Here is a 27724-nt window from a genome sequence, read left to right as displayed (position 1 = left end):
ACTTGAACGTTGGCATTGCCTGGATGACACTCCCCTGGGAGCCTTTTTCGGGGCCATTCAGTTTTCCGCGATGCACTGTTTTTTCAGGGCTGAGCGTTGTCAATGCCAAAGTTCTATTCGGCATGTATTCGTCGGCTCTTCCTTGGGTTTTCGATGAACTCGAGCAGGCGTTTCTCGAAACCAGTGGTTTCTATTTGAGCCGACAGAATCACCGTCACTCATACACCAAAGCCGAGATCGATTGTCTGGAGGCACCAGCTTGGGATTCATTTCATGTGAGACGACGAGAACGCTGCGACAGACTAGCGTCTTGCCAATGTTAAGAGTACATATTCACTAAAGCAGAGGACTTTAGTCTCAGAGCAGTAGCAGGTGCAGTAATAGTACATTAACTGTGAGTGGCTATAGCCACACTAACAGCCACTGCACTCTAGTTATATCTCTCTTATGCAAAACCACGCGAGTAAACTGTAAGTGAATACTCTTTATAGCTGCCCACACTAGTGAATTACACTGACCTAACTGGCGCAAGGGAAGCAACCGCGCCACCTGTTTCTAACTGCCGATTTGTTCTCCTCTACTTCTACCAGACTTCAAAACTCTCAAGCGTCCCAATGGCGGATCCTGGAAATCAAGCAATCCCAGCCATGTCTCTGGCAAGAAAAAGAAGCATAACACTCAAAAGAATACGAATAGCCGTTGCATTGTCTGACCCAGATGAGGAACACGGCAGAAAAATGACAGGTCTTGTTCTTAGGTGAGAGATTCTCAACACCTCTCAGGATTGTGAGGAATCCCCTCTGCTCATTGATCTCTCTGGTAGCCACTTCCTCAACCCAAAATACAGCGATTTGACGATTGTCTGGTGATGAAGTCTTTCCAGCACATAGGAGCATCATCTGCCCTCAATCCAAGTACTTTGAAGTGGCTTGTGATGGACGATTCAAGGTAGTTTTCTTTCCTTCAATCATGAACGCTACTGATACGTGATACATCGACAGGAAGGTGACGGGCAGATAAGACTCGAAGGCCAAGATCCAACCCTGGTCGAGAAGACGCTTGAGTTCCTCTACACGGGCAACTATACGTACGACCCACCAGAAGACGCGGAGATGGAACCACTGTCAGAGGGAGAGATAGAACTTTTTTCAGGGAAGGAGGGACAAACAAGCATTGCAAATCCACGGACCGGGAGGGCCTGCTTCCACGCGCAGATGTATGCCCAGGGCGACTATTTCCAAATTAATGCTCTCAAGTGGAAGGCGAAGGAGTACTTCAAGGAGCACTTCATGGAGTCCTTGAGGTTTCTTCCTCGAGATTCGTACACCGCTGCTGTCATTGAAGTGTACAGTTCCACAGCGGAGAATGATCGGGGACTCAGAGATCTTGTCGTGCAACTTACAACCAATAACCTGCCACTTCTGAGAGAGGTGGATCCTATACTGGACAGCAATCTCTTGGAGGGTGTTCCCAGCTTCATGCGTGATATTTGCCTTTCTGCGGTGGAGAGGTGTGTTCAGCTTCAAAGAGACCACGGAGACTGGTGCTCCTAGAATGCAGCAATATGCAGCCGTACATTACGCTTGACGTGCATGTACTTTGCACTCAATAGCGGGGGAGCTAGTTATGTCTACAGGCATCGTCTAAAGGAATCGAAAACGAACAGGCGAAGACAAGTTTTATGATTAGCTAGACTCAGGAATGATATGATGGCTCTCGATTATAGATCTTCCAACATTATACTCATACTACGTCAAGACCATCCGGGACGCACCCTAAAAGAGCCCTGTTCCCGGATATCCCTGCTCGAGCTACCAACATACACCTGGAACGTTCCACTGGGCACCACCCACTTCTGCTGCTGCACATCCCAGTAGCTCAGATCCCGGCGCGTCAGCTCAAACGTCGCCCGCCCAATCTGGCCAGGCTGGAGCATCATCTTCTGGAAGCCACGCAGCTGCTTAGGCGGCGTTGCAGGCGCAGAGTCAGGAAGATCTATGTAAAGCTGGGCCACCTCGGCGCCAGCCACGCGTCCATTATTCCTCACGAAGACGGAAACCTGACCGACCACCTCGAACAGGTCGGCCGGACCGCCGGGGACAACCTGGCCGTTTGCCGCACCCGCGGTCGTAAACACGTTCACCGCGAGCCCGCTGTACTTGAAGGTGGTGTAGGACAGGCCATAGCCGAATTCGTACCGCGGGGCGATTCCATTTGCATCGAAATGGCGGTAGTCGATGTACAAGCCCTCTGTGAAGTCGTCCGTCTCAGCATTGACCCAGCTAGCCCCGTAGTCAGCTGCCTGTTTGGCAATGGTGTACGGGAGCTTTCCGCTGGGTGCCGTGTCGCCGTAGATCACGTCCACGAGGGCATTGCCGCTTTCCTGGCCGGGGAGGCCGGCCCAGACGATGGCATTGACGCTGGGCTGCGCCAGGATGGTCTCGAGGATGATGGGGCCGACGCTGTGGACGACGACGATGACGTTCTTGCTGGCGGTGGCGACGGCCTTGACTAGCTCGTTGCCGTTGTGCCAGGGGTCCAGGTTGTTGCGGTCGCCCGCATTGCCTTCCACAGTGATGTAGCCCTCGCCCGAGTCGGAGTTGATGAAGACGATGGCTGTTTCGGCGGCAGCGGCGGCGGACGCTCCAGCGGTTGCGTCGTCGGTGGTGCTGGAGACGATCTTGGTGCCGTCGGCTGCAGCGCGTTTCTGGATGGCGTCGAGGGGCCCGACGAGGTACTATCCAGTTAGCATGTCGTGCTGGAGACGATGGGTGCAGACTTACGGGAAACTGGGCGGTTCCACTTCCCCAGCCCATTGCGAGCGTGCCATTGTTGCAGCCGCGGTCAGAGCAGGCGTTGGCTCCGGCAGGGTTAACGATGGCATCGAGGCCGACGATCGCTAGACTCTTGGGCTTGCGCAGGGGCAGGGCGACCTGATTGTTCTTCAGCAAAACGATCGAGTCGCGAGCGACGGCACGGGCAACGGTGGCGTGGTCGGCTGTCACGTCGACGTTGGCCTTGCCGCCGTCCCAGGAACTGAAGGCCACGGGAGGATATCCCTGGTCCTGGCCGACGAGGTACCACGCGGCCAGAATACGAGTGACCATGTTGTCGAGGCGAGATTGTGGGACGGATCCGTCGGCCACTGCAGCCTCCAGGTTCGATCCCCAGAAGATACTGCCGGGAGGACTGCTGAAGTCACTCCCCGGCATGGTCATATCCAATCCGGACACGGCACTGTTGACGGTGCTGTGCTGCGCATTCCAGTCGCTCATGATGTACCCGGGGAAGCCGAGCTCCTCCTTCATGAGCTTGTTGTTGAGCTCATTGCTCTCGCACGCCCAGGTGCCGTTGACCTTGTTGTACGAGCACATCACCGCCGCGACGTCGGCCTTGACCGCGTCCATGAACGGCCACACGTACAGCTCATGAGCCGCGCGGTCGCCGATGTTCGAGCTGATCGTCTCGCGGTTGTGCTCCTGCTCATTTCCCATCCAGTGCTACTTCATCATCAGCACGAGGCTCTTCAGGTTGGCGAGGAGAGCATACCTTGGCGCAAGCCTGCACTCCGGAGTCCTGCATTCCTTTGATGGTCTTCTCCATAGCAACACCACTCAGATACGGATCAACCGAGAAACCCTCCCAATTCCTGCCTCCGTTGGGATTCTTCCCCAAAGGTCCAGCCACAGGACCAAGCTGCACATTAACTCCCAGTCCCTTCGCCTCAGCGCCCATTGCTGCTCCCCGGGCATACAGCAGCTGCGTATCCCAGGTCGCACCGGCATTGATACCCGCCGGGAAGGCCGTGACGGGGTTTGCAAAGCGGATACCCAGCGGCGAGTCCTGCAAACACAAGGAAGGGTAGTCCATCGACTCGGGCTTGTACGTGTTGCCCACGCAGGGGCCGCCCATCCATTTGACGCCAGTCACCAGCCCCACCTTTTCGGTCTGGTTGAGCTTTTGCAGGGCATCTTTGGCGCGAGAGTACGCTAGATCCCAGTTGCTGCCACCGGAACCGTAGGCGTGGACGGTCACGGCGGCCGCCAGGAGAGAAAGGAACAGGTTCTGCATGTCGGCGGGCGTCGATGCTGATCACTGGGGAACAGATCGGACAGGGAGGCACTCATCGCTATTTATGCTGCGCCGAGAAAATAGCGAAGTGGGAAAGAATCGACAGGGGCATAGGCCCCTTGCTTCCCCGCATGGGCCATGCCTCTGTTATTGGAATCAATAGTGCACGGCCACAGCGGGCGGATCGGAATGAAAGATGAATGGATCATCTCGAGGGGTCTAGATCGATTAGCTAGAATGCATTTTACTGCTACATCGCATGGCTCTGAAAGATGCATCCCGACATCGCATCGCTCTCGTGGCATTGTTACATCGCGGGTTCTCCACAAACTTTACCAAGGAAATTAGACCATGATTATTGGACTGGTCCAAGGCATGGGCCTCGCTAAAGACGGCTAGTATCCTTGCCCTTATTTCCCCGCAAAGGATGGGCGCGATTATGACCATGTCGTGGAAGCTAGGCATTGCGGGGGAGGAAAGCCGACAAATCAACGCCGAATCTACTTGTCTGTTTGGTCTCGGCCGTGCATATGATTCAGTATTGGCCGTCACCTTTAAGGAGTCTCGTATAGTCGTTCTGTGGCGTGCAAACAAAGGAGCAGAGATCAGCGTGCACGTGGATGGCTGGCATTGCCCACCGCATAAAGGACATGCGTTGCAAAGCTTTGGGTGCAGATTTCTTTCATATTCCTGCTCGTTGATGGTATACCTCCTCGGCATTTATGCCTGCTTATAAGATCACACACGTCCCTCAGAGTCGCGGGCAAGACCCCATTTACCCATTCAGGCAGCTGGTAAGCCCAAATGATGATCAGCTTTAGGACTTCCTCTTTCGTGCAGACTTGGCCTTCAACCCCGCCTCGTTACATCGCTAGTCACTTGAGGATATCGGCCGGATGCCGATACCTCACTGTAAAAAGTAAGGTAGGTCCGTGTGGCGCTGAAGACAAATCTTGGTTGGCTTAAACTCAGGCGCTATTCAGTTAGGGCACTGTATTCCGCTTCGCGTAGACAGGTATCTAAGAAAGCATTCAATACGGATATTACTAACAAATTAGCCTAGACACGAGTTGAAGCTATTCAGTGTCATACCCATCGGCTTCTCGGGCCTAGATGCCTGTCCCCAGAATGCAATTACCGGTGCGGATACGGCATTTGCCGCGGCAGATTGTTCAAATGGCGCACTGTCATGGCAATTATTTCTCTATACGGAAGGTCTTAGACCTATATTCCCTATATCCGGTTGCAGAATGCTTCAATAGGCGATGGCCATGATTAGGCTGTTGTCAACATGAAACACCAGCAGCCCTGAGGACACAATGGCTATTCCAAAGGAAGTGGTTTTCACCTACGGTTCAGCATCTATAAAGGAGACCGTCCAAGTCTTGCTCTGAGTCAATTGTCTTCCAGCCCAAGCGTTTATGAGAGAATTTGCTGCAGGAAAACATGAAGTCTTTCGCAATCCTTGGAGCTCTGTTCTCCTCTGCCCTTGCTCATACCCTCTGTGACCAATATGCCACCTACAGCAACGGCCGGTATACAGTCAACAACAACCTCTGGGGCGAGAGCTCCGGCTCCGGCTCCCAATGCACCTACGTCGACAGCATCTCCACTTCCGACGTAGCCTGGCACACGACCTGGACGTGGTCCGGCGGCGACAACCAGGTCAAAAGCTACGCCAACTCGCAGGTCGCCCTGACCAAAAAGCTTGTCAGCCAGATCAGCAGTATCCCAACCACCGCGCAGTGGAGCTACGATAATACGAACATTCGTGCAGACGTAGCGTACGATCTGTTCACAGCTGCGGATATCAACCATGTCACCTACAGCGGGGACTATGAACTGATGATTTGGTATGAGCCTGTGTTCAGGTCAGACTAGTTAGACCTAACCTATTGGTATAGGCTCGCTCGCTACGGTAGCGTCCAGCCCATCGGCTCGCAGATCGACACCGCCAGTATTGGCGGCCATACGTGGGAGCTGTGGTACGGCGGCAGTACCCAGAAGACGTACAGCTTTGTCTCTGTCACCCCGATTACCTCCTTCAGCGGGGATGTCATGGACTTTTGGGACTATCTGACAAGCAACCATGGCTACCCTGCTTCGAGCCAGTACCTGATCAGTAAGTCTGTCGCTGATTTGCTGGAGTGCTACTGACAGGTGTAGACATGCAATTCGGAACTGAGCCGTTCACTGGCGGCCCTGCCACTTTGAGAGTGTCGCAGTGGACTGCGAGTGTGAACTGAGCTGGTGAGCTCGCGGGACAATGGCTCGATGGTGGACCGTGGCCGCTGTGCACTGGTTGAAATAATTGGTATTATGGAGATCTTTCCAAATTCCACAATAGTCATAGAGACCGAGAATACGGGAAGGACACCTCCATCTATACTGATCCCAAGATCTGCGATCATATTATACTGTCTCCTGGTATATTGGATTGCGCTGAATATTCGCTCCCTGGTCATAAACAGATAGGGATATACTATGGAATCGAAGCATGCAGAACTGCTCACAATGTCTTTGCATCCAACTACCGCTGCTGTCAGGTCAGCTGATACCGCTGCGCCGTTAGCAGCTCCGGATGGAGAGAATGAAAGGGCTGACGGCGATATGGGGCATTGCATCACCAGTTTTACCTTTCTCCACGCCACAAGAGCGGGATATCTGATTATGACTTTCATCTCTCTGACACCAAGGAATAATCAAATATACCTTTCGTAAAGTATCATATCTGCTTCAGCTCCGTCGATATACCTTGACAGATAGGCCAGCAATCCTTCTTCAAATCAGCCGCAATCACCCTCTTAGACAATGAGTCAGGACTTATGGTAAGACCTTGCTTGGCGAGACGTTATGCTTGATTTGATTCGTCTTGTTCCAAGCTACTGGCCTGAAACCCGTATGATTGGCTTTACCACTGGGTTGAATGCAACCTAAGAAGAAACTAGTGGGTTAGACTTAGGCATTAGCTCAGAGAAGCGAGGTGTCCTATATTGCAAAAATAGTCAGCAGAGGGTAAACATAAATCATGCTCATTCCCAACATTTCTACTCAGAGAGCTCAGATATCTTTACCTCCAGGTCAGCCTGCCCAGAATGCGGTTCATGTACACGCTGTCATTATTAGTCCCGCTGGGCTGTGTCAAGCTCAGTCTGGCGGAATTTGTCCTAGTAAGTGCATCACGCATAATTTCCATAAACTGTATTGATGATGTTCATACCAAGCAGACCATGCCATGGGTAGGCTTTGCAAGTTCTGGGAACTACTGGCAGGATTATGAGGGACGCGTGATAGGTGAAGTATGTTTACTGACGCCATGGACTGTCCTATTTCTGATCACCACTCAAGAACGGGGACACGACGACGTACGCAATCAATTGCCCTCCAGCAAGTGACGAAACGGCCTGTATCAGGTTTGATCCAGATGCGACATTTATCGCTGCTCCCAGCTGTAGGTCTTCGATGTACCCGGACAACGGACATGACTGACCAGATCACGCAGCCTACGACTTCATCATGAGCGACTATGGGTAGTAAGTCCTACCGTGGGAATAATCCTGCTACGGCGCTGATGATTCTAGCTTTACAAGCACCGGGTGCACCTTTACTGGCTCGCCCATACCGACCACCGCCACTTGCTCGTACAGCCAGTCATATCACATTCGCTCTCACACCGTGACTCATGATAGGACATATGTTCTCCCTGGAACCGAGATTAGGGAAATCCTGTCTGCTACCTTGACTGTGGCAGGGACGGGACCTTTCCCTACTGGCACCGCTGCGACTGCTACAGCTGCTACAACGAACAAAACGACGGGTTCTACTACAGGTGCGACGGTAGCAGGTACTTCTGCCACGAGCACAACGGTTTTTGGGAATGTCGCAGGCAGGACAGTAGCGCCGATGATGCTGGTGGGTGCGGTGGTGGCTGGTATGGTGGTGTAAGCATAATTTCGTTCGGCCGTCCTTCTCCGCGGAGAGAGGGCCGTTGTAAGTGAATAGCCTGTATGTTATTGCTTAAATTGGCCGACTTGGGCCATTGTCTCAAAGTGTGGAACGGGAATCTTGCTGCCCTGTGGGAAGAATGGGCCCGCAGGGAGCACGAGCTCGTCCAAGCCGACGTCAAGGCGTTCCTCAGAGAGACCGCGCAGAAGGCTTACAAAAGTCAAACTGAAAGTTGTTTCTAACTAGGCAGTGGACGTGCCCACATGCAACAGTGGAGTAAGTACAACAAAGGGCAACCTACGGCGGAATGAATGTACAAAACAGCCAAAACAAATTTGCTACTGTCACCTGCTTGTATTACCTATGGCCCCTATTTCCAAAAGGATGCGATCATAAAATGAATAAACCATTGAGCTATCATTCTTGTATACTAGAGATATATCATTGCATAGTATTGATATCGAATGCTCATACCGTAGGGGTCTCGAATACTAAATTTAATATGTAAATTATTCCAACATCGAACCAGTCTGCCCGAGGGTCCCAGTCATTATTATCGAGTCAGTTATGATTATTGTTCAGCACCGCCACTATTGGCCCTTTCCCATTTCGGACGCCGACTCTTTCAGCAACTGAGTACTATCGCCGGTTTAAATGCCACCTTTCCCCTTCTCTTAGAAGTGTTACTCATTGTACTCTAGAATTTGTTTTCCCAGTGATATAGGTTGATATTCACAATGCAAACATCTCGACTAGAGTTGGTCCGCTTGACAGAAGACCATTTGCGTGGTTACTTCTCAATGTGGAAGGACCCAGAGGCTACGAAATGGAGCAGCCACGGCCCCTGCAATACTTTAGAGGCTGCTAAAGAATGGATGGCTGAGCTCTTGCCTGAGCTCAATCCGACTGGCGAGAACTACGCTGTGTTACTCCGTCAAGATTTGGATTCCGATATCATGGAGTCTCTGAAGCAGAAGGGAGAGCACTCGCGGCTCTCTAGCGGCTACATAACTCCTGGAGCGTTCCTGGGGTGGATTGGGACCTGGAAATCCGACCCAGTGCCTGAACTTGGGTTCATCTTTCATCGCGATACATGGGGTCTGGGATTTGCCACCGAAGCCTTAACGGCTTTTAAGGAAGTGTTCTGGCAAGGCCGGCCTGAGTTCGATGTTCTCGAGGCCTGGTGCGACACGGAAAATAAAGCTTCGGCCAGTGTTCTCAGAAAGTGTGGATTTGATTCTGTCGAGGTTGCCTACGGGGACTACCAGCTTCCGTGGATGACTCCTCCTTTACGGAATAGCGAGCGGTTTCGACTACTGAGACCTACTGCTTGTTATTCCACTAGAGTGTGCATACTCTAAAGTCTTTGCCAAGTGCTAAATGACTGCTTGAATTTACCAAGACTAAATGTCGCCTTCCTACTCTTACAATGGTGATCCATCCAATGCTACCCGGCGTGAGCAGGAGACAGTGAGCATAACAGATCGATAAGGAAATGTCAAATTCTTGTGTTGATCGAAAGCACTACCTTTTCGCTACTCCTGCTCACCACCCGTAAACGCACGATATGCCCCGTTTATGCTGCTCCAGCAAGACCAAAGTGGCCATCGTCTGCGGCCCCAGCCTCGCAAAACTACCGTGGACCCTCCATTCTCGTCAACTCTCCGATGATTTCAGACTGGAGCCCTGACTGGATGACCCCATCAATTGTGTCTTGATCACATCGGAGGTACGGAGTACGGAGTAGTGCTCAAAAATTCATTCTGGCCGCTTTGTACAAATATTTAGGCTTGGCGCGAAGAAAACATGAGACATCAGACGAGACCTGGAGCTACCGATGTGGTACCTTAAGTACTTAAAGGCTATGCACTGGAAGAATCGGATTTATACTAGTCTGGCTTTTTCAGAATATCATGAGTATTCAGCGGACACAAGAGACTGCCAGTTGCTACTGGTTGATTTGCTGGCTCCAAGACTTGAAACTTTCTTGGTAATGCTACCTAGCACATTAATACTTGGTTTATAGTTAGAAGAAAAGATATATAGATTGTATGGAGTAGGCAGTACATCTCCAAGGAGGTAAACAAACCTTTTTTGTGACACAACCCATCATTTCCTTAGAGCTCATCAACATGTTGTGATATGACATAATAAAGAAGCAGCAAGAGAGTATTAAGTGACAGGGCCAAGTCTCCTCCATTAGGCCACCCCATGTAACTCCACACCCATCATACAAGCGTAGTGAACAGCACGATCAAAATTAGACTAAAAATTCAGCTCCTCATATCCTAGTTCACTGTATATAGAACTGTACTTACCTCAATGGGTTTTGTACAATGCTCTTAAGAGTCCTGATCCGCTGTGAAGGGACTGCTGAGGAGGAAGAGTAAGGAATTGATGTAGAAGGTTGTTTATCTGCATCCATCTGATTAAATCCGAGAAAGGAAGAGAACAGATTTCACGAAATGGTTGCTGCCTCGGAATTGATCATAGTAGGATGAAAACAGATAGGGCCATGCCAGGTACTTAACCGACCCCTTCAACTAACGCTAACTGACCCCCCCCACCTCTTGCATTCCGATGGCCTGTAGGGCTGTTATCCAGCATCCATATTCTGGAGACATGTATTGAGCGAGAATCTAGTATAATATTCCCGAGTCTGAGGAGAGATCCCTGACAACACAAAACGCTGTCTCGAGTATAATAATATTCAGGAATACGAACCTCGACCGGTTGGTATCTGAATCTGAGATGCAAATAATAGCCTAAGTGTAGCATACATGAATTTGGTTTGCCCGCCATCTTTCCACTGGCTCGGATAATAAGGTATCAAGCTATGTGCATGATTATATCGACCAGACTGCAGTAGGAAACGGTAGCCGCCGATGCAGTCTTCTTATAATCTCTTCATACATTGGCTCTGTCTCTGGTGATATGACGCCATGGCGAATAAAAAAGTCGATGACCACAACCGCACTATTCGGTTTAAACATTCCCCTGCCCAAGGCGACAAGCACCTGGTCCACATTCCAAAGCCGAAAGTCTTCCACCTCCGAATCCTTCGGCCGGGGAACAATACCTTCGTCTAGCTGAAGCTCATATAGGTATTCGACCTCGGGTAACAGAACGGCCGTTGAGGCGCCCTCGCTCAAAGCAATAGACGAGCCTTTCATGTGAAAATACGAGATAGCCCCGACGTATCTCATGCCATTCTCGATGATCTCGCGCTCGATAGACGCCTCCTCTGTAGCCTCGAGGATCATCGCACTTCGCGGCGACTCTCCCGCACTCAGGGCCCCGGCGGCAGTGCAATCCAACATACCCGGATAGGTCTGTTTCTGCATCGAGCGCTTGGCGATCCAGAGGCGAATGCCTTTTGCATCTTTGACGTAGCAGAGCATCTGCACGCCGCTCGTTACAATGCCGAATAGGGCGCTCGCGGAACGTTCAATCTCCAGAATCATGTCGCCGCCGGGTCCGTAGACTGGGAATCGCTCGTTGCGCCAGCCTTTTAGGATATCCTTGTATCCGGCTTCAATCATCCTGTTGATTGAGTCATGAATGATTTGAGTGCGTGTGGACGATGCATTGCCTGGTGGGTTCAGTAGGATAATTGCCCCGGAGTCGATTATCCAATGCTCCTTTGGCCATGAGATGCTCTGTACAAGTGTGTTTTGGACGTATCCGAGAGTTGCATCGATGCCTTGTACTTTGAATGCATGGTAGGAGTTGAGTGTTTCTGTGAAGCGGGCTGGTTCATCCTCGTAGTATGGGAAGCTACGATGTATTAGTATTTATGCATTGAATGTGCGAGAGCTGTAGGGATACATGCTTATCTAACTCAGAGACAATGTCAAAGAGGGTTTTCGACATGGTGGCATGTTCTGTAGATCCGATCGGGGGATGTTCTAGGTGGAAGAATGTGGTTGGCTTACTCCGGGTGTTGCTACGTGTCTCCAGTCTTATCTTTCTACATGGACTATTGGTTATTTGATCTCACTACCATGAAAGATTACCTAATCTGTACCTGTCGTCTGGTGTACAAAGGACTAGCCAAAGGCGGAGGAACAAAGCAGATAGCAGATGTTCAAAAAAGGGGTTGGCTTGAGTCGCTTGACATAGGGGAACTTTATCTCATCGTCCATGGAACAGGTCAGGCAACAGCCGAAAGCTTATTTGTTTATATTTCGGTCGCTTGGAGTCCCAACCTGCCTAATCTTCGAAGCAACTGCAGTAATATAATTACAGTTGGCGTGTGGCTGTGAGGTCTCAGTTTGTACGTTTAATCACGGAGGATGATCTACTAGGCTCTTAGTCATGACCTTTGTATGTATATTGTTCTGATGTTAGGACAATGAAGATAAAAAGATCAATGGGAATGCTCATTAAGATAAAGGGCTTCAACAATATTATTAAACAGAGGAAATAGTTCTCACTTCCAAAATGTCAAAGCCTATCACTGTTTTAGTGACTCCGGAAACCACTGGTTATATTATCAAGCACATTCTTGAAGATCTCAGCTTTCCGAAGAATACAAAATCCGTGGCATTACCCGTGACAGAGGTGGCTAAGAATATTGGTCCCATGGAGCATCAGACTTGTAACATTTTACGACCTTGTCACTAACAAGGCTAACCATGGTTTCAATCGCCTGCGTCATTCAGGAAGGATATATGTAGTTGCCATCTTCAATAGCCACTACCATGTCACTCCGCGGGTGAATATAAGGCGCAATCTTCGAGCTGTCGGTAATAGTGGTCTGCAAGAGCCAACCCATCATATTACCAAAGAGGGTCATTCCATGATTATTCAGATGCGTATAATCCTTGGGCGAGAGATTGTACGTTGCTGCTTTTTCTGCGCCGATGCTGTTCAGATAGTCGGTTGACGCTTTGTTCAGATCCACATATTCGCAGTTTGTAGCCTTTGCGACGGCCTTGGTTGCAGCAAAGACGTTCGCCAGCGAGGGAATCACATGGCCTGAAGAGTCGAAGCTTCGACGGCTCAGAGAAGTCACCAGTATCTTGGGTTTTACGTTAGTAGAAATCGCACACGTACGCGGACTTGTTACTTACTGGGGATCCCCCCGCGGACCGGACATCGGCTACCATTTTCTCCAGGTTTGCCGTAAACTGCGAGATGGAGACTCCAGACGTTGACTTCTGGTCATTGTGCCCAAACTAGTATCATAAGCATATGTAATACTTTTGCGGCATAGTTGAGTCTCCAGCAAGAACGAATGCAGGTTTAGATGCCGTGGACTGCTCTAATGGGGTAGGAAGAGCAGATCATGGGAGAAGACAATGCACGGACTGTGCTACGGCACGGAGTGTCGAGAGTTTTATGGCTATATTGAGGGTACAATGTTACAATGCGTGAAGAATGTAGTTCGTTCTCTGGGGAGATGCCGATCTAGCATTGCCTATATATATAAGTTTTATGGCTCCCAGTTTTATTCGCCTTTTACTACTGCGATTTACCGGTTAAATGGATTAGAGTTATGTGAGGTTGAGGGATAGGCCATGTCTTGCTCTCTAACATTGCCGAGTCACTTGATGGCCCCTCATCCCAATACCATAGGGACTGGTAACGTTAGGATACATCGTTACTTACTTCCTCCGTCTTAAAACAGATCCAGCTTTATAGTCCTTAGCCCAAGTGTATGCTTTGTTGCACCAGTTATCAGGGACGGGAGCACCTTTCTGGTTGTTACACGAATACGAAGGTATGACCAAGAATTTTACGCAAATCACGTGATAGCCTGCTGGGTTCAGTAGATGCACAGAACGCAGGGGCAGGGCACACATGACAAGGTTTATACAATTCCATAAAAAACAAAACGAATCCAAAAAAAAGATCAGAAATAAGAATAAAGTAATCTAAGTCTATAACTCCAACAAACCACGAGGACATCCGGCACCATAACTAACCATGGATTGCTTGCCATAACGTTTGCAGCATGCTCCAAACCCATTGTAAATCCGATTCCATCCATGAAGCCAGGATTATATGCATTCCGGTCAATAATTGTCGTCAATACTATTAGCATCCGGGTCGATCAAGCGCTGATTCTCGAGATTGACCGTGTTAAGGTCCTAGAAACCGCCAAGGTTGTGATTAGCAAAGGACCAAAAAAAATCGGGAGTATCCGAGTGACTCACCCCGCGGACCCAATAAAACCCAGCTTCAAGTTGAGCTGGTTGTATTGCAGTGTCGGGTCTCCTTAGCCAAACGGACAGGGACTCGAGAAATGGAAATAGCTGATGGAGGTGGGGCTCGGGACGGCGGGAGGCCCGGTCCATCGGAGAGGCTCCAGACGGAGGAGCATCAATCTGGGGACGTTCGGGAATCTCAGGGCGACTATGAGCTTGATCTGCGGAGTAGATTGAGGTCAGAAAGAAGAAATCCGAGTAAATGAAATAAATGACTTTACCTATGTTGGAGACTACATTAGAGGCCTGGAGTAGCTCAGGAGGCTGGACAATAGGATGGGATGTCGCAGCCTGTGAGTGGCTTGTGTTCTGGATTCCATCTTGCTGTCTGTACTTCGTCTGGTAAGAGTTGATGATGAATCGTAACCCTGGAATACACGCAACAAAAAGAGCTATCATAGCAATGATGGCTTCTGGTGACAATGCCATCTGGAAAGGAAGAACTGTTACAATGTATAAACTTGAATGCTCTATGGAGAAGTCATAAAATTCTTTGCGTCTTGTTTCCTGCATCTATACCTGTATCCTGAGTTATTATACTTCTATCGACTGAGGCGCAGCAGAACACTCTCGCTTTTGCTCCAAAAAGTTGAGACTTGAGACTCGACTTTATTTCCCCTTTGGGGGAAATTTGGATACGGAGGGACCCGCAGGTATTGCGGGAGGGGCCGCTCGCGGTTGGCGGGTTACTCCCGGTAAGGGGCAGTCGCTTGTATTGAGACTGTATTGCCGTTGATAAAAAGGCGGTCAGAGATTGACCGCTTCCGGAACAGGCTATTCTTGGCATGAGACTGTGAGACTGAGTAAATTACTACATACAGTAATTCTTGGCAGAGAATGCCAAAAGGCGGGGGGGCGACCAACGGGAGCATAGTATTACCCCCCGCCGTGGGCTTGTTGCCCAGTTGATTATATAAGGGTAGCTAAGAGCCATTGGTAAGTGATCTCGGATATTACTTTGGGCTACCCTTTTTTCGCTCCCTTTGTCACGTGGTGCGAAAGTTCTTTTAAGTCTTTAAGATGCCGTGTGTTAAGGCGACTTGGTGGGTATTCACTATTAACAATCCTATGGAATGTCTTGTGTTTGATAAGACAAAGATGCAGTATCTTCTTTATCAACTCAAGGAAGGGGAGTTGAAAACTTGTCATTACCAGGGTGTTTGTCAATTTCTTGACAAAAATACTTCGTTGAAGAAGGCCAAGGATGTCCTTGGTCAGCGTGCGCATTGCGAGCCGATGAAGGCGAAGAATCCTCTTGATGCGGTTAATTATTGTCGGAAGGAGAAGGGTCGTTTGGATGGCCCTTGGGAGTATGGCGAACTCTTGGTGCGACGTTCTAATAAGCGGAAGTTGGCGAAGCTTGAAGAAGAATATGATGCGAACCCTGAGGAGTTCAAATTAAAGAATCCCGATTTGGCTAACATCAACCTAAACAAGACGCCCCTCGATTATGCAGAAGAACAGACTCGCATGTGGCCGCAAGGCTACCCTGGAAGTAATGTTCGATGGGATAAATCATTCAATTGTTTGAAGAATTCAAGTCGCCCCTGTATTGCATGAAAAACTTCGGCCAAAGGCAACATGAATTACTACTATATATGTATACCAGACAATGTCTCTGCCAACGTGGTTTTGAAGCCATTTCTACATAGTACAGCTAGAGAAGCGAGGGTCAATACATGTAGAAAATGCGTGTGCAACGAGGTAAATGGATTCTCTGATATAATGAATAAGGGACTTTAACCCTGCTGTATAAACCAGTGAATATTTGCTAAGGACATACTCTCCATGCCAGCATGCATGCGAATGTTAATTGAAGTAGACTGTCACCTGACGATAAATCTCTTTGCTAAAAGGCCAACCGCGCAGCCCAGTGAAAAGAAACCAATACAAAGCGGTAGAGAGACATGGCTTCCTGTACCCAGGGCTGTAACAGAGCGTGAAGAAGACAATTTAGCACAGTCTGTCCCATGGTCGAAAGTTTCCTCTGGTTTTGTAAACCTCTCTTCCTCATATTCGACTGTTGTTTCTTCACCCAGCTCGGTATAGTATTCCTGAAGCTGGCGAACTTTGAGACGCACGAACCTCTCGCGCTCTTTATGCTTTTCGGGAATTGTGGTGACGGTGTGGATCCTCTCTGCAATGGATGATCGCGTTCCCCAGCAGAATTCATCGAGTAACTCCCAATAGATCATGTCAACGGATGATACCATCCGTGCGGCAAGAATAAACCAGGCGCTCCTGTCTTCGATTGATTTTCGCATACGTGCTGAAAGTCTGTCCTCAGGGTTAGCCCCAGTGATTCCCTCCTTCTGTTCCAAACAGTTCAGAAAAACCTCTGCTCTGGGGAGAAACATATCGAGAAAGCCGGCAGCACCAAGTTCATTAATAATTCGATGAGGCCGTTGAAGAAGGAGCCACGATGGAATACCACCGGCGAATTGAATGGGAGCTGTATAGCAAAACTCCCAGTCAATAACTCCCGTGACGTGGAGAGAGTCATCCACAAGTACATTGCCAGGTCCGAAGTCGTCGCAGAACAACTTAAAAGGTCCGTGATTATCTTCCTGGGAAATGAAATCCAAGGCTATAGCTTTCATCAGATGGCGACAAGCATACTTCTCCCGGCAATCTTCGAAATCATACACGCTATTCCGTTGTTCCCTCAGGTGAGTTGACTGCAGTTGCAACAACGATGCAATATAATCGGTAGAGCTGTGATATACGCCTGACGGAGTGCGGTTTCCCAACCCGCAGGTCCGCATGAGCTCGTTGACTTCCAATGTCAAAGGCGGGCCATCAACCATATACTGCCCACTTTGTTTGTCTTGACCTAGACAACCGATGCTATCGAAGTTGAGGTTCCAGAGCTCCAGTAGTATCTCTGCCATCTGGCTATAAAGTAGCCCCAACGTTCGGGGGTCAATGTCGGGGTTCAAAATATCTTCCTTCCCTGGCCTGTCTTTTCGAAGAATCTCTGACATTTTCCTACCTTCAATCCAGGTCATGATGATGAAGGGCCCAAGACCAGTAGGATTCTCGTGCGCTGCTCCATAAGCAATGACACGGGGGACGGGAATCTGGGTCCTGCTACCGATGAATTCCATGAGTACGGCCTCTCTGTGGACTTTCTCGTCTGGGAACATCGATTTTCCTGGCAACGGAAACCGAATCAGCCAGTCCTCGCCACCATCTTCCCAATGCAATCTTAGACTGAAATTGAATGAGCCAGAGTGCATTGACCGGAGCAAGCAGTCATCGCGTTTTCGGTAACGATTTGCTAGGTCACAAATTCCCTTTGATGAGGTGGAACACAGCCTGATCCACTCTTGTTTGAGAGAGTTGAACTGCCGAAGTTGAATGTCATCAAAATCCATACGTTCAATATATGGCCTTTGGGAAGCCTTATCAATTCGAATATTTGAACAGAAGAGGACTCGCTTGTTGTCAAATATGGCCCCGAAGAGTATGAGCAGTTCTCCTTTTTCTGAGGGCAGTTGTTGACATGATATGATCACATGACTGCTGTTCTGATGCACCTCATATCATGTGATCGCTTTGCATATATTATTGATCACAGTGATCATGACTAAAAGCATCATAAATGGAAGATTCGAAGGTATGATCCCAATATCCCAGGTACCTTGTACGGATGGGCGCAAGAGGCATCCTACATCCGCCCTATTTTGTAGGCGATTGCAGGTTGATAACACTCAGACGCCCATCGCACAATGTTTCAGCAACATGGACGGCATGGTCTTAGTCCGCAGCTTCCAACAGAGATTGCTCGGCCAGAAATGTCAATTTTTGGATGAAAGCTTCAATGATAACGAAGGGCGGAAAACGCTTGCTTGGTTTGACATAATTTAGCTGGTGAAATACATCGATTGTGCTCTCTAGGAGCTGCATATCATCACTGACTCCGCACTGTTTGGGAGCCGATAGTATGCGAATGTAGAGTGAAATACTTGAGGTCAGAAGGATTTGCGCATATATCCTGTAAGGGTACGTCAGAACTACTGGAACCATTAGTCAATGCTGCCGCTTACCAGAATGTTTCAGGGAAGATCAAATGGCGAATTCGACGCAGATATATCAAAGTGGATCGTGCCGCCTGATAACATAACTCCATACTTGTAGATGGAGGAGACAGACTCTGCAGAACCGGGGTGCCGATGGCGCTCGCACCGTGAATCTTAGAAAGACAGTGGTAGTACTCGAGATGCACATTCACGCCCCGTAAACTGAGATCATGGATAAGGTAATTTGGCACGTTTCCGCTCACAACGGCATCAGGCTTACAAGCAGCGGGAAAATGCGCCTTCAGGTCAGTCAATTCCTGGTCTAGTTCGCGGATGAGCTGAAGTCGTCTGGCTCTTGAATGGCTCAAACTTTGCTCAAAATAGAGCAAATGATACACCTTTGATTTGAGCATAGCGAGACGTAGATCCGAGGGATAGAGCAGCTCTTTGGGTGACAACTCAGACGTGAAGAACTGGTGCTCAGACGACTGTGCAACATACTTATCGGGTAGAGTCAAGTCGCAGTCAGCGTCATTGATCATCGGCGGTTGACATTTTCGAAGCGACATTTCTTTATCCACGGCATAAAAGGTCCAGAACAGAGCCCGCAAGTGCTGATGTTGATGCTTCTGGGCAGCAGTTTCATAAGTCGCCTTAGCTTTGTGTGCCCCCAGATTGAAGAGGATACGCACAGCCATAGCGAGTAGTGTTTCTGCTGTTTGCGGTTGACCCAAAGGGGCGATATAGAGTGCCTTTGATATCAGACGCGGGGATGGGACAACTTGGCAGAGTATTGACTTACGAGGATAATCAAAGCTTCCAGAGCTCGGACGTTTGTATGTTCCATTATCAACTGTGGTAACACGGAAAGCACTGCTTGCACGTAAGCATCGGGATCCGCATCAGCAAATGCAGGCTCTTGCCGACGAATTCTAGTAATCATTGCCGTCAAGGCTGCTAAACAGGCCCAGTCGGCCATAGTCGCAGTCCCGGAGTCATCGAGATCGGAAGTGTCCAGTAGACAGCCCAGTGCATCGATGTCAACAACCGGATGGATTGAGTACAATCTGTTACTCTTAAAGTATTCCAGAGAGGACTCGATCAGGCGGTATGGAGGCCATTTTGGCAAGACTACTCGGGCAGGTTTTGTGCGGAACTGCAAGTCGAATGTATCCGCCACCCGGTCGAACAGCTCCTCCAGGTCGAACGTGGGATCGGTCTGAATTGACGCAGCGAACCCAGGCGTGCAGTATGCAAGGTGCCACCGAAAAGCTTTCAACGTCACGTCGAAGCCACGAGAATCGAAGAGATCATTGACGAGCCCGGGAGATTGCTGGAGACTGGGACTGGAACTCTGACGGGAACCCCTCTCCGCTCTCAAGGCCTCTTCCAATCGGCGAACTTCAGCTCTAGTGTCTTGCAACTGTCTGATCATGGAGTGTCAATCCGGATTGATATCACATGCCTGTGGAAGGGGCCAACCTTACTCGCGGACCGATTTCCGCGGCTGGATCGGTAGCGGAGTAAATATACAAGGAGTGGAGGCAAAATGACAAGCCTCGCAGGCCGGTTTGGCTCTATCACAACGAATCTGTGAGGATTGGAAATCGAGCGATGGTGATTAGTTTGAAGCATTCTCTCTATTCCCGAGCTGTCACGTGTCCTCTACGAACCTTCCGCTGTCGGCACCGGTCACAGGCACTTCGCAGTCGGCCTCCATAAGGCGCAGGGGCGGTGCTGCCCATCTAGCTGGCCCGAATGGCAGGTGTGTCGGCAGTAAGATCTAATTAAGCGAGCAGCTATGCCGAAAGGGGGGCTGAGGATGCTTTCATGGCATGGCTTCAAGGTTGAATTTGGGAACAACGCCCGAGCCTCCGAGTCTGCCACGTCTAAGCCCGAGGTGCTGAGTAAGCCGGAAATGTCAAGACCGAGACAAATATCAGCACAAATTTATGTCTATCAGGCTATATCATGTTGTGATAGGAGGAGTCTATCTGGGGAGTTCAAAATCAAGACCAGAAGGTCATCAACCAACACACCCGTTCGGCTGGTGTTAGCACGGATTGTTTCTACCACACTTTTCGGCGACGTAAGGTATCGTTCGGCCTTTTTCCCAGACATCTGCATACATATATTGGCAACCCAGGACAACATTCCCGCCATTGGAACATTGCAAAGTCGACTAGTTGCTTCCAACGACGTTATCGGGGAAAGGATGGCCAGTATGACGAGGAAATGAGCCATTAACACCTGCGAAATCTGATTCTCAGGATCAAGGAGATGGTGGACCTCGGATTGAGGCAAAGCGATAAACTCGTTGATGATGTGGGTGAAATGGACATAAGCCATGCAGGGGGCCGCCTGTTCGAGAGGAACGAGGACGTCAAATAAAAGCTGGTAGAAGATTTCTTCGACTGGCTGCTTTAACAGAGGTTTCACAAGACTCAGTGAGCGAATACCGTCCGAGGCAATCCGACTATCGATTGTAGGGAACCGGCCAAATTGTGCTTCCATGTGTTTTATATGCGAATTTGCATCGATCGAGAAAGATCCATGCAGGTTCCGTTGTCGCATCAATCCGGTCACTAAGCCGCAACCTCGGAGCATCATGATATAATCAGAAAGGCCATCAAGCATGTACGAGGACTGAAAGGTCAACATATAGCAAGCTGCCAACATTGCGTCAGCGTCGCTGGCCTCGGCTGGCGCTTGGGACATTGCTTGAATTAGTCCTCGGAGCGCCCGTTGGCGATGTCTCAAGGCCTCAACAGGGAGTGCGGATCAGGTTAGAAGTGCTAGATGTGAGGAGGAAAGAGCAAGAATGGCGTGCATCACATATTCATGCTGGTCCAAGTATCAGCAAGCAGATTCTAGGTTCGTCATTTTCCACACGGGCCTTACTTTATACGTAAGCGCCGGAAGCGCTCGCCTATAGACATCATCATTACCTACCGGCAGGTGTGGATGAGCGTCGGTGATGAAGTGTTGGAGGAGAGACATATCAGCAATGGTAAACTCTGTGAAAAAAAAAAAACAACAACTTTGACGCAGAACAAATTTTTGAAATTTCTTACCTAAATTAATGTCTTTTAACCCTAAAATTTGCCTAATTTCTCATGACGACGACCACTTTTAATTAATCCTAATCTTATAGAGTCTTAATTACTATATTATTATTAAAGCCAGGGTAGCCGCCCCTAATAGCCTCCTATAGTAGTGAAAAGGGGCCATAGAAAACTCTATATAATTATATCCTAGACCTTCACTATAATATAAGTGTCTATTTGAACCATCTAAAGATTTATAATTAAGGAATTCTAAAGCCTCTTATTAAGCTAATTACTAATATATATACTATTATTAAGGAGGTCTTTAAAAACCCCCTAAGTAATAACTAGAGAAAGGTAGTTACTAACCTCTATAAGATTAGTAGATTACTCTTAATATTAAGAAGAATACTATCTCTACCTAGTATATTCTAACTACTTAATCTATTCCTATATCTACTAAGATTTAATTATATATAGCTACTACTGCAGGGGCACCCCCCCTAGGCTATATAATCTCCTTCTATAGCTTCTTAAGCAGTCCTAGGGCTACCCTCTTAGAACTAAGTAAGGACTATAAGGTTATTATTAAACTACTAGATACTAGTATAGTAAGCATGTTCTAGTACCTAAAGATAGTAGAGATAAAGAATAAGGCTAAGAAGACCTATATAAAGGCCTTAAAGGAGACTATAGTAGCTATCTTTATATCTATTAAATTTATAGCTACCTACTAGCTTAAGTTAGGTAATTTAAGCCTTAGCCTATAAATTACTTAGTAAGTAGAGATTACATGCTACTACCCTAGCTAGGCTAAATTATTCTACTAGGGGACTATTATCTACCTGCTAACTTAGGGTATAGTAGTTTATAATATCTAGGTTAAATTAATTAGTAATCTAGTAGACCCTAAGGAGGCTAAGTAAGTTACTAACTAGTTACTAGCTATAAACTATTTTATATAAGATAATTTAATAAAGATTATCTATATTACCTAGCTTATAAACTAGCCTACTAATAAGAAGTCTTCTATCCTAGTAATTAAGTTTTCTACCCCCTAGGCTGCTAATAAAGCTATTAATAAGGAAACTATCTAGGATTCTACTATCCTAATTATAGTCTTATATAACCAGTCTACTTATATCTACTAGTGCTTTAACTATCAGTAATATAGCTATATAGAAAGTATCTATTCTAATAAAACTATCTATAGCCTCTATATAGGTAGTTATAAGACCTATAACTACCTGCTCTAGCAGGCCACTAGCTAGGAGTTAAGAAAGTATACTAACTATAGGGGTGTATATACTGCCTAGTCTAAAGGATGTAAGAAGTATATAGAAGAGGTAGATAAGATATAGGTAGCTTTCTACTATTACTAGTAATATTACTATATTCCACCCTACTTATAAGACTTCTAAAGAGATTCTAAGAGTAGTAGCTTAGATTCTACTACTATACTAAGTGCCTCCCCCCTGGTATCCACCCTAGACACTTTAGTAGAGGGCTCCCCCATGTAAATAGAGGAACCTAAGGGCATTAAGGGTACTACTATAGTAAAAAAGGCTACTAGACCATCTAAGGGGCCTAAGAAGGCAAGATTAGAGCTATCTTATAAGTAGCCACCCTGTGGTCAGGCGCCTACCTTAACATTATCCCTGATATCTATGTTAGATTAGGATGTTGATAGCATCTTATTTACCCCCCTAGAGCTATACCCTAAAGCCCTGATGGCGCCTAGGAAGGCCCTAATAAATTAAACTAGCTCTACTATCTCTTACTGCTCTGCTTAAATTATGGACTGCCTGAATGATATTAATCTACTAAACCTGATTAATAGGAATGATGACCACCCCCTAAAGCTGCTATAGAACTAATGGACCACTACTGTGCATGGGTCCTACCTTAATATATACTAGGATAATAATGCTGCTGCTAATGATGAGAATAGCCTTACTAAGCTCTCTAATACCTCTAAGAGTGACTGGCAGCCTAGCTTAGTCCTGTAAGATAAGGACACTAACACTAACTCTAGCACCCAGGCTAAGAAGAAGAAGAAGTAGAAATAGGGGGTTAATAGCCCCTTATAGCTAGAGAAGGACCCCTAGGTTAACTTCTCTATAGGGATGCCCTAGTTCACTAGCAGCTATTAAAAGAGTATATAGAACACTCCACACCATACCTATAAATAGAACATTCTAAATTCTGTAATATAATGTGCACTGCTCTAAGAATATAGTAATAGCTTAGTTTTTGCACAACCCAGAGGTCCTAAAAGTAGATATTATTACTATCTAGGAACTATAGGATAACCTATACTAAGATACCACCTACTATTCTGCTTAAGTAACTCACTAGCTACTCTACTCTAAGGTAATAGAAACTAGTAGCTATACCTGGGTCTACCTCTATATCTCTTACTAGATAGACCCTACTAAATAGAAGTATATAGCCTACTTATAGGACTACTAGGAGCTTAAGCTATACTATAATACTAGAACACTCTACCTATATAATATCTATAATCTATGCCTGGATACTGATATCTAAACTAATACTCTTAACCTCCTGGAGTAGGTTCTAGACTGGTAGGATAGTAGCTGCCTGCTTCTAGGAGATTTTAACCTCCACCACCCAGCCTAGGGTGGTGACCACGTCCACCATACTAACCCTAGGTCTAATAAACTATTAGAACTAATTAATATCTAACTCCTAGATCTATAGATAGAACCAGGCACTACTACCTGTGATGAGTAGGGCCACTAATTAACTATTAATCTAATATTTAGATCTATAGACCTGATAGCCTGCCTTATAGCCTGTGAGGTAGCCCCTAATATCTATACTAATTCTAACTACCTACTAATTTGCCTACTTTTTAATATTATAACACCCCTGCCGCAGGCCCCTAAATACTATAACTAGAAGGCTATGGATGCATAGAAGCTCTATGTATTTATATTCTCTAATCTTAACCTATATAGGTGGATTAGGAACCTTGAAACCCCCTATTAGATTAATGATACTACTAACTACCTTGTTAAAGTTATCTAGTAAGCTATTACCTATTCTATGCTGTGGGCCTGCCCCTCTAAGTAGGCTAACCCTGACTAGATGCCTGAATACACTAAGATGGTTAAGCTAGTATGTCTCTGCTAATAAATCTATACTAGCATATATACTAATAATGACTGGACTGCGTACACTAAGGCCTATAACTAGAAAGGGAAGGTTATCTCCTGATCCCTGTAGTGCAGCTATTATAAACATGTATAATAGATAGTTGATTAAGGCCCCCAGGGCATATGGTGCATTACTAAGTAGGCCTAGAACTACTAGGGAGATAGCTAGACAGATGTCATCCCTACCCTTCACTATAGAGATTATATTATAGAGATAGCTAAGTAGAAAGCTAACCTACTCTATAAGACCTTCTTCCTAGCACTGCTAGCTGCAGACCTCTTAGATATTAAAGGTAGAATATATAACTAATTATATAATATTATCTTCCCTAAGATTAATAACTAGGAGATTACTAAAGCTATTAGGTAGGCGCCCCTAGATAAAGTGCCTAGGCTAGATGCCATCTCTAATAAGATCTAGCATGCCCTGATAGCAGTTCTAATATTTATCTAAGTGCTTAAGACCCTATTTAATACCTATATCTAAGTTAGATATAACCCCTAGCACTTCTAGATATTAATAATAGTCATCCTGTGTAAGGCCACCCCCTGGGACTTCTGCCTTCCTAAATTATACTGCCCTATCACCCTGCTTAATACCCTGGGCAAGGTCCTAGAGTTAATCATTGTATTATATATGTCCTAGGCCCTAGAGGAACATGATCTGCTCCTAAAGGGGCACCTAGGCAGCTAGAAAGGCATCTCTATTAACCATGCTATCTAACTAATCCTTGATATAATCTACTGCGCCTGGGGGTATGGCTAGAAAGTCAGCATACTCCTTCTAGATATCTCTAGCATATTTAATAACATCTCCCTCTAATAATTAGTGCATAACATCTGAATCATGTAGTTAGGATGGATTGCTAACTAGCTATAATCCTTCCTATTAAACTACTATACCTGCCTACAGCTACCTAGATTCCTAAGTAAGCTATTTATAACCCTTACTAGAATTTTATAAGGCAGCCCCCTATTACCTATTCTTTTCCTAATTTTTAATACTCTACTAATCTAAACACTGGTCTACAGGCTTAGCAGTGTAAAGATAATATTAATTAGCTAGATAGATAACTTCTGTATGCTTACTATTAGCTAGAACTATACCTAGAATGTTGCAGTCCTGGAGAAGTACCTAGAAAAGGCAGGCTGCTAGGCTGATAGGTATGCCATTAGATTCACCCTTAATAAGTTTGAACTAATTTACTTCACTAACCCAAAGAAACCTAAAACCCCCTATTATAAGCTGACCCCAACAGGCCCTACTAATATCTAGGAACTAGGTGAATATAAGGGCTATGATTAAATGCCTATCCACCATAGGGAAACTACTATTCAACTCACTAAATTAGCTAGATACCTTAGTATCTAGCTTAATAAAACCCTTTCCTTTAATACCTACTGGACCAAGGTGATTAACCGCGTGAATAGCAGCCTGGAGGCACTATAAAGTATTACTAGATTAACCTAGGGTGCCTTAATAGAGGCTATATATATAATCTATTATAGTATAGTTATTCTACAGCTCCTGTATAGGGTAGTAGCATGGTTCAGCCCTACTAATAGGCTAATCCTAGCAGGGGAATAAAATAAGATTATTAATAAATTCACTAAGATTCAGAAGTGTGTGGCTATTCTGATTAGTAGTATCTTCTAAGGGACTGCTATAGCTGTACTAAATATAGAATTATACCTACTACTAATCTGCCTATAGATGTAGTAGATTATTAAGGAAACTGCTATTTAAATCTAGATAGAGCTATATTTTGCATGTCTGTGGGGACTCACTAGGAAGTAATAAGTAACTAGAGAGATGTAGTAGAGTAGCCTTACTCTGCTAGAGGTACTTAGGAGGTAAGGTGGCCTGCTAGCCCCCACCCTAAGATACCTAGAAGAATAAGAAATATAGATAGTATATATACTCCCCCTATAGGAGCCACCCCTCTATTACATAATTAAGGACTATGAAGCTGCACTAATAACCCATAATAAGATATATAAAGAGGTAGATGACTAGTATATGATTATCTATACTAATGGCAGTAGCTACTAGGGCTGTATAGGTGCCTCAGCTATCTACCTCTGTAACTAACAGATCTACTAGAACCACCTGGGCACAGAGGTAGACTTAACTGTGTACACTGCTGAGCTAGATGGAATCTATATAGTAATGGATATAGCTATAGAACTAAGCCCCTATTTACTCACCCTCTTTACTAATAGCTAGGCTGCTATTTAGGTAGTCTAGAGCCTATATTACCCCTCTAGCTAATATATTCTACACACTATATATAGAAGTATACAGGCCCTAGGGATATGTAGGCTACCTCTAGAGAATATTAAGATACACTAGATCCCCGCCCATGTAGGTGTGGTGGGGAATAAGGCTGTAGATAAGGTAGTAAAGGAGGCAGCTATATAAGGTAGTAAGATTAAATTAAGCTTAGTAGGGTAACTAGAATAACTAATCATCTAGCTCACCATGGCGGCTAAATGGGCTGTCTACTAATAAATCTAGTAATATTAGAAGAAATAGTGGGAAATAGAGAAGGGGGCTAAGCTAATATAGTGACTGATTAAGGCCCCCTATAAGAAGAATCTAGGGCTCTATAAAGGCCTACTAAAGCTGCATATATTGATTATCATCTAGATGTAGACTATGCAGATTAGTCTATAATACTTCCTTTTTAAGATTAATGCCTGTGACTCAGACTGGTGTAGCTGTGGAGAGGGGTCTTAGACCTCTAAGCATATTCTCCTATAATGCTTACTGCATGCAGAGGCCTGCAGGGAGATGATGGCTAAGCTATATAATGTAGAGGGACTCTGGGGAAAACTATTAGATTATAATATGCTTATATCTGACCTATAGGCAATCTGCTACATCACTAAATTTATGCATCACACAGGCCTGCTTGGCTAGTTCTGTTATGCAGAACTAGGGGAGCCATCAGAGCAGGACTAGGAATGAGGAAGCCTCCTATGAGGCTCTGGAATAGATATGGGAGATAATGGTTAGATAGACCACTAAGCAGCTGCCTAGGAAGGGTCTTCCTAGGCATGGAATTGCACTATGTTTGGAATGACTACATGGAATGAGGTGGGATAGGTATCGCGCTAGATGGTGCAGGGGAGATGTGGCTAGGTGGCAGGCTGCTTTAGTTGTATAATCTGCTTTTGATGTGGCTATATGCTAATTTCTTATGTCTTCTCTGCATTTGTGGGCTTTATGGATAGGTGTTTGG

At 46.6% G+C, this 27724-nt stretch overlaps 11 protein-coding genes across 11 annotated transcripts; 5 read left to right on the top strand and 6 right to left on the bottom strand.

The window, feature by feature from the left end:
* Positions 1-122: 122 nt before the first annotated feature.
* On the top strand, positions 123-1553 carry Aspvir_007947 (uncharacterized protein; the record flags this gene model as incomplete). Its single annotated transcript, XM_043271123.1, has 2 exons — positions 123-275; positions 1002-1553. 2 exons carry the CDS (start codon positions 123-125, stop codon positions 1551-1553), a joined length of 705 nt encoding a protein of 234 aa, XP_043127058.1.
* Positions 1554-1753: 200 nt separating this feature from the next.
* On the bottom strand, positions 1754-4071 carry Aspvir_007946 (beta-glucosidase; the record flags this gene model as incomplete). Its single annotated transcript, XM_043271122.1, has 3 exons — positions 1754-2737; positions 2784-3500; positions 3550-4071. 3 exons carry the CDS (start codon positions 4069-4071, stop codon positions 1754-1756), a joined length of 2223 nt encoding a protein of 740 aa, XP_043127057.1.
* A 1446-nt stretch (positions 4072-5517) lies between these two features.
* Positions 5518-6317, top strand: Aspvir_007945 (glycoside hydrolase family 12 protein; the record flags this gene model as incomplete). Its single annotated transcript, XM_043271121.1, has 3 exons — positions 5518-5924; positions 5976-6193; positions 6238-6317. The coding sequence occupies 3 exons, from the start codon at positions 5518-5520 to the stop codon at positions 6315-6317; spliced, it is 705 nt and encodes a 234-aa protein (XP_043127056.1).
* An 849-nt stretch (positions 6318-7166) lies between these two features.
* Aspvir_007944 (uncharacterized protein) lies at positions 7167-8016 on the top strand (the record flags this gene model as incomplete). The annotated part of the gene is made up of 5 exons (XM_043271120.1): positions 7167-7241; positions 7299-7370; positions 7420-7522; positions 7574-7604; positions 7653-8016. The coding sequence occupies 5 exons, from the start codon at positions 7167-7169 to the stop codon at positions 8014-8016; spliced, it is 645 nt and encodes a 214-aa protein (XP_043127055.1).
* Positions 8017-8753: 737 nt separating this feature from the next.
* Positions 8754-9377, top strand: Aspvir_007943 (GNAT family N-acetyltransferase; the record flags this gene model as incomplete). Its single annotated transcript, XM_043271119.1, has 1 exon — positions 8754-9377. The coding sequence occupies one exon, from the start codon at positions 8754-8756 to the stop codon at positions 9375-9377; it is 624 nt and encodes a 207-aa protein (XP_043127054.1).
* Positions 9378-10862: 1485 nt separating this feature from the next.
* Positions 10863-11889, bottom strand: Aspvir_007942 (thiamine pyrophosphokinase-related protein; the record flags this gene model as incomplete). Its single annotated transcript, XM_043271118.1, has 2 exons — positions 10863-11793; positions 11858-11889. 2 exons carry the CDS (start codon positions 11887-11889, stop codon positions 10863-10865), a joined length of 963 nt encoding a protein of 320 aa, XP_043127053.1.
* Positions 11890-12676: 787 nt separating this feature from the next.
* Positions 12677-13127, bottom strand: Aspvir_007941 (uncharacterized protein; the record flags this gene model as incomplete). Its single annotated transcript, XM_043271117.1, has 2 exons — positions 12677-13039; positions 13092-13127. 2 exons carry the CDS (start codon positions 13125-13127, stop codon positions 12677-12679), a joined length of 399 nt encoding a protein of 132 aa, XP_043127052.1.
* Positions 13128-15326: 2199 nt separating this feature from the next.
* On the top strand, positions 15327-15788 carry Aspvir_007940 (Pfs, NACHT, and Ankyrin domain protein; the record flags this gene model as incomplete). Its single annotated transcript, XM_043271116.1, has 1 exon — positions 15327-15788. One exon carries the CDS (start codon positions 15327-15329, stop codon positions 15786-15788), a length of 462 nt encoding a protein of 153 aa, XP_043127051.1.
* Positions 15789-16054: 266 nt separating this feature from the next.
* Aspvir_007939 (uncharacterized protein) lies at positions 16055-17467 on the bottom strand (the record flags this gene model as incomplete). The annotated part of the gene is made up of 1 exon (XM_043271115.1): positions 16055-17467. One exon carries the CDS (start codon positions 17465-17467, stop codon positions 16055-16057), a length of 1413 nt encoding a protein of 470 aa, XP_043127050.1.
* A 520-nt stretch (positions 17468-17987) lies between these two features.
* Positions 17988-19970, bottom strand: Aspvir_007938 (fungal specific transcription factor domain-containing protein; the record flags this gene model as incomplete). Its single annotated transcript, XM_043271114.1, has 5 exons — positions 17988-18225; positions 18278-19002; positions 19053-19673; positions 19733-19841; positions 19924-19970. 5 exons carry the CDS (start codon positions 19968-19970, stop codon positions 17988-17990), a joined length of 1740 nt encoding a protein of 579 aa, XP_043127049.1.
* Positions 19971-20209: 239 nt separating this feature from the next.
* On the bottom strand, positions 20210-20968 carry Aspvir_007937 (uncharacterized protein; the record flags this gene model as incomplete). Its single annotated transcript, XM_043271113.1, has 1 exon — positions 20210-20968. One exon carries the CDS (start codon positions 20966-20968, stop codon positions 20210-20212), a length of 759 nt encoding a protein of 252 aa, XP_043127048.1.
* Between the last annotated feature and the right edge of the window lie 6756 nt (positions 20969-27724).

This window comes from Aspergillus viridinutans (assembly GCF_018404265.1).
Source record: "Aspergillus viridinutans IFM 47045 DNA, scaffold_6, whole genome shotgun sequence".
In the NCBI taxonomy this organism is placed as follows: Eukaryota; Fungi; Ascomycota; class Eurotiomycetes; order Eurotiales; family Aspergillaceae; genus Aspergillus; species Aspergillus viridinutans.
The sequence above is the reverse complement of the archived record's forward strand: the minus strand, read 5'-3'. Positions and strand labels throughout refer to the sequence as shown.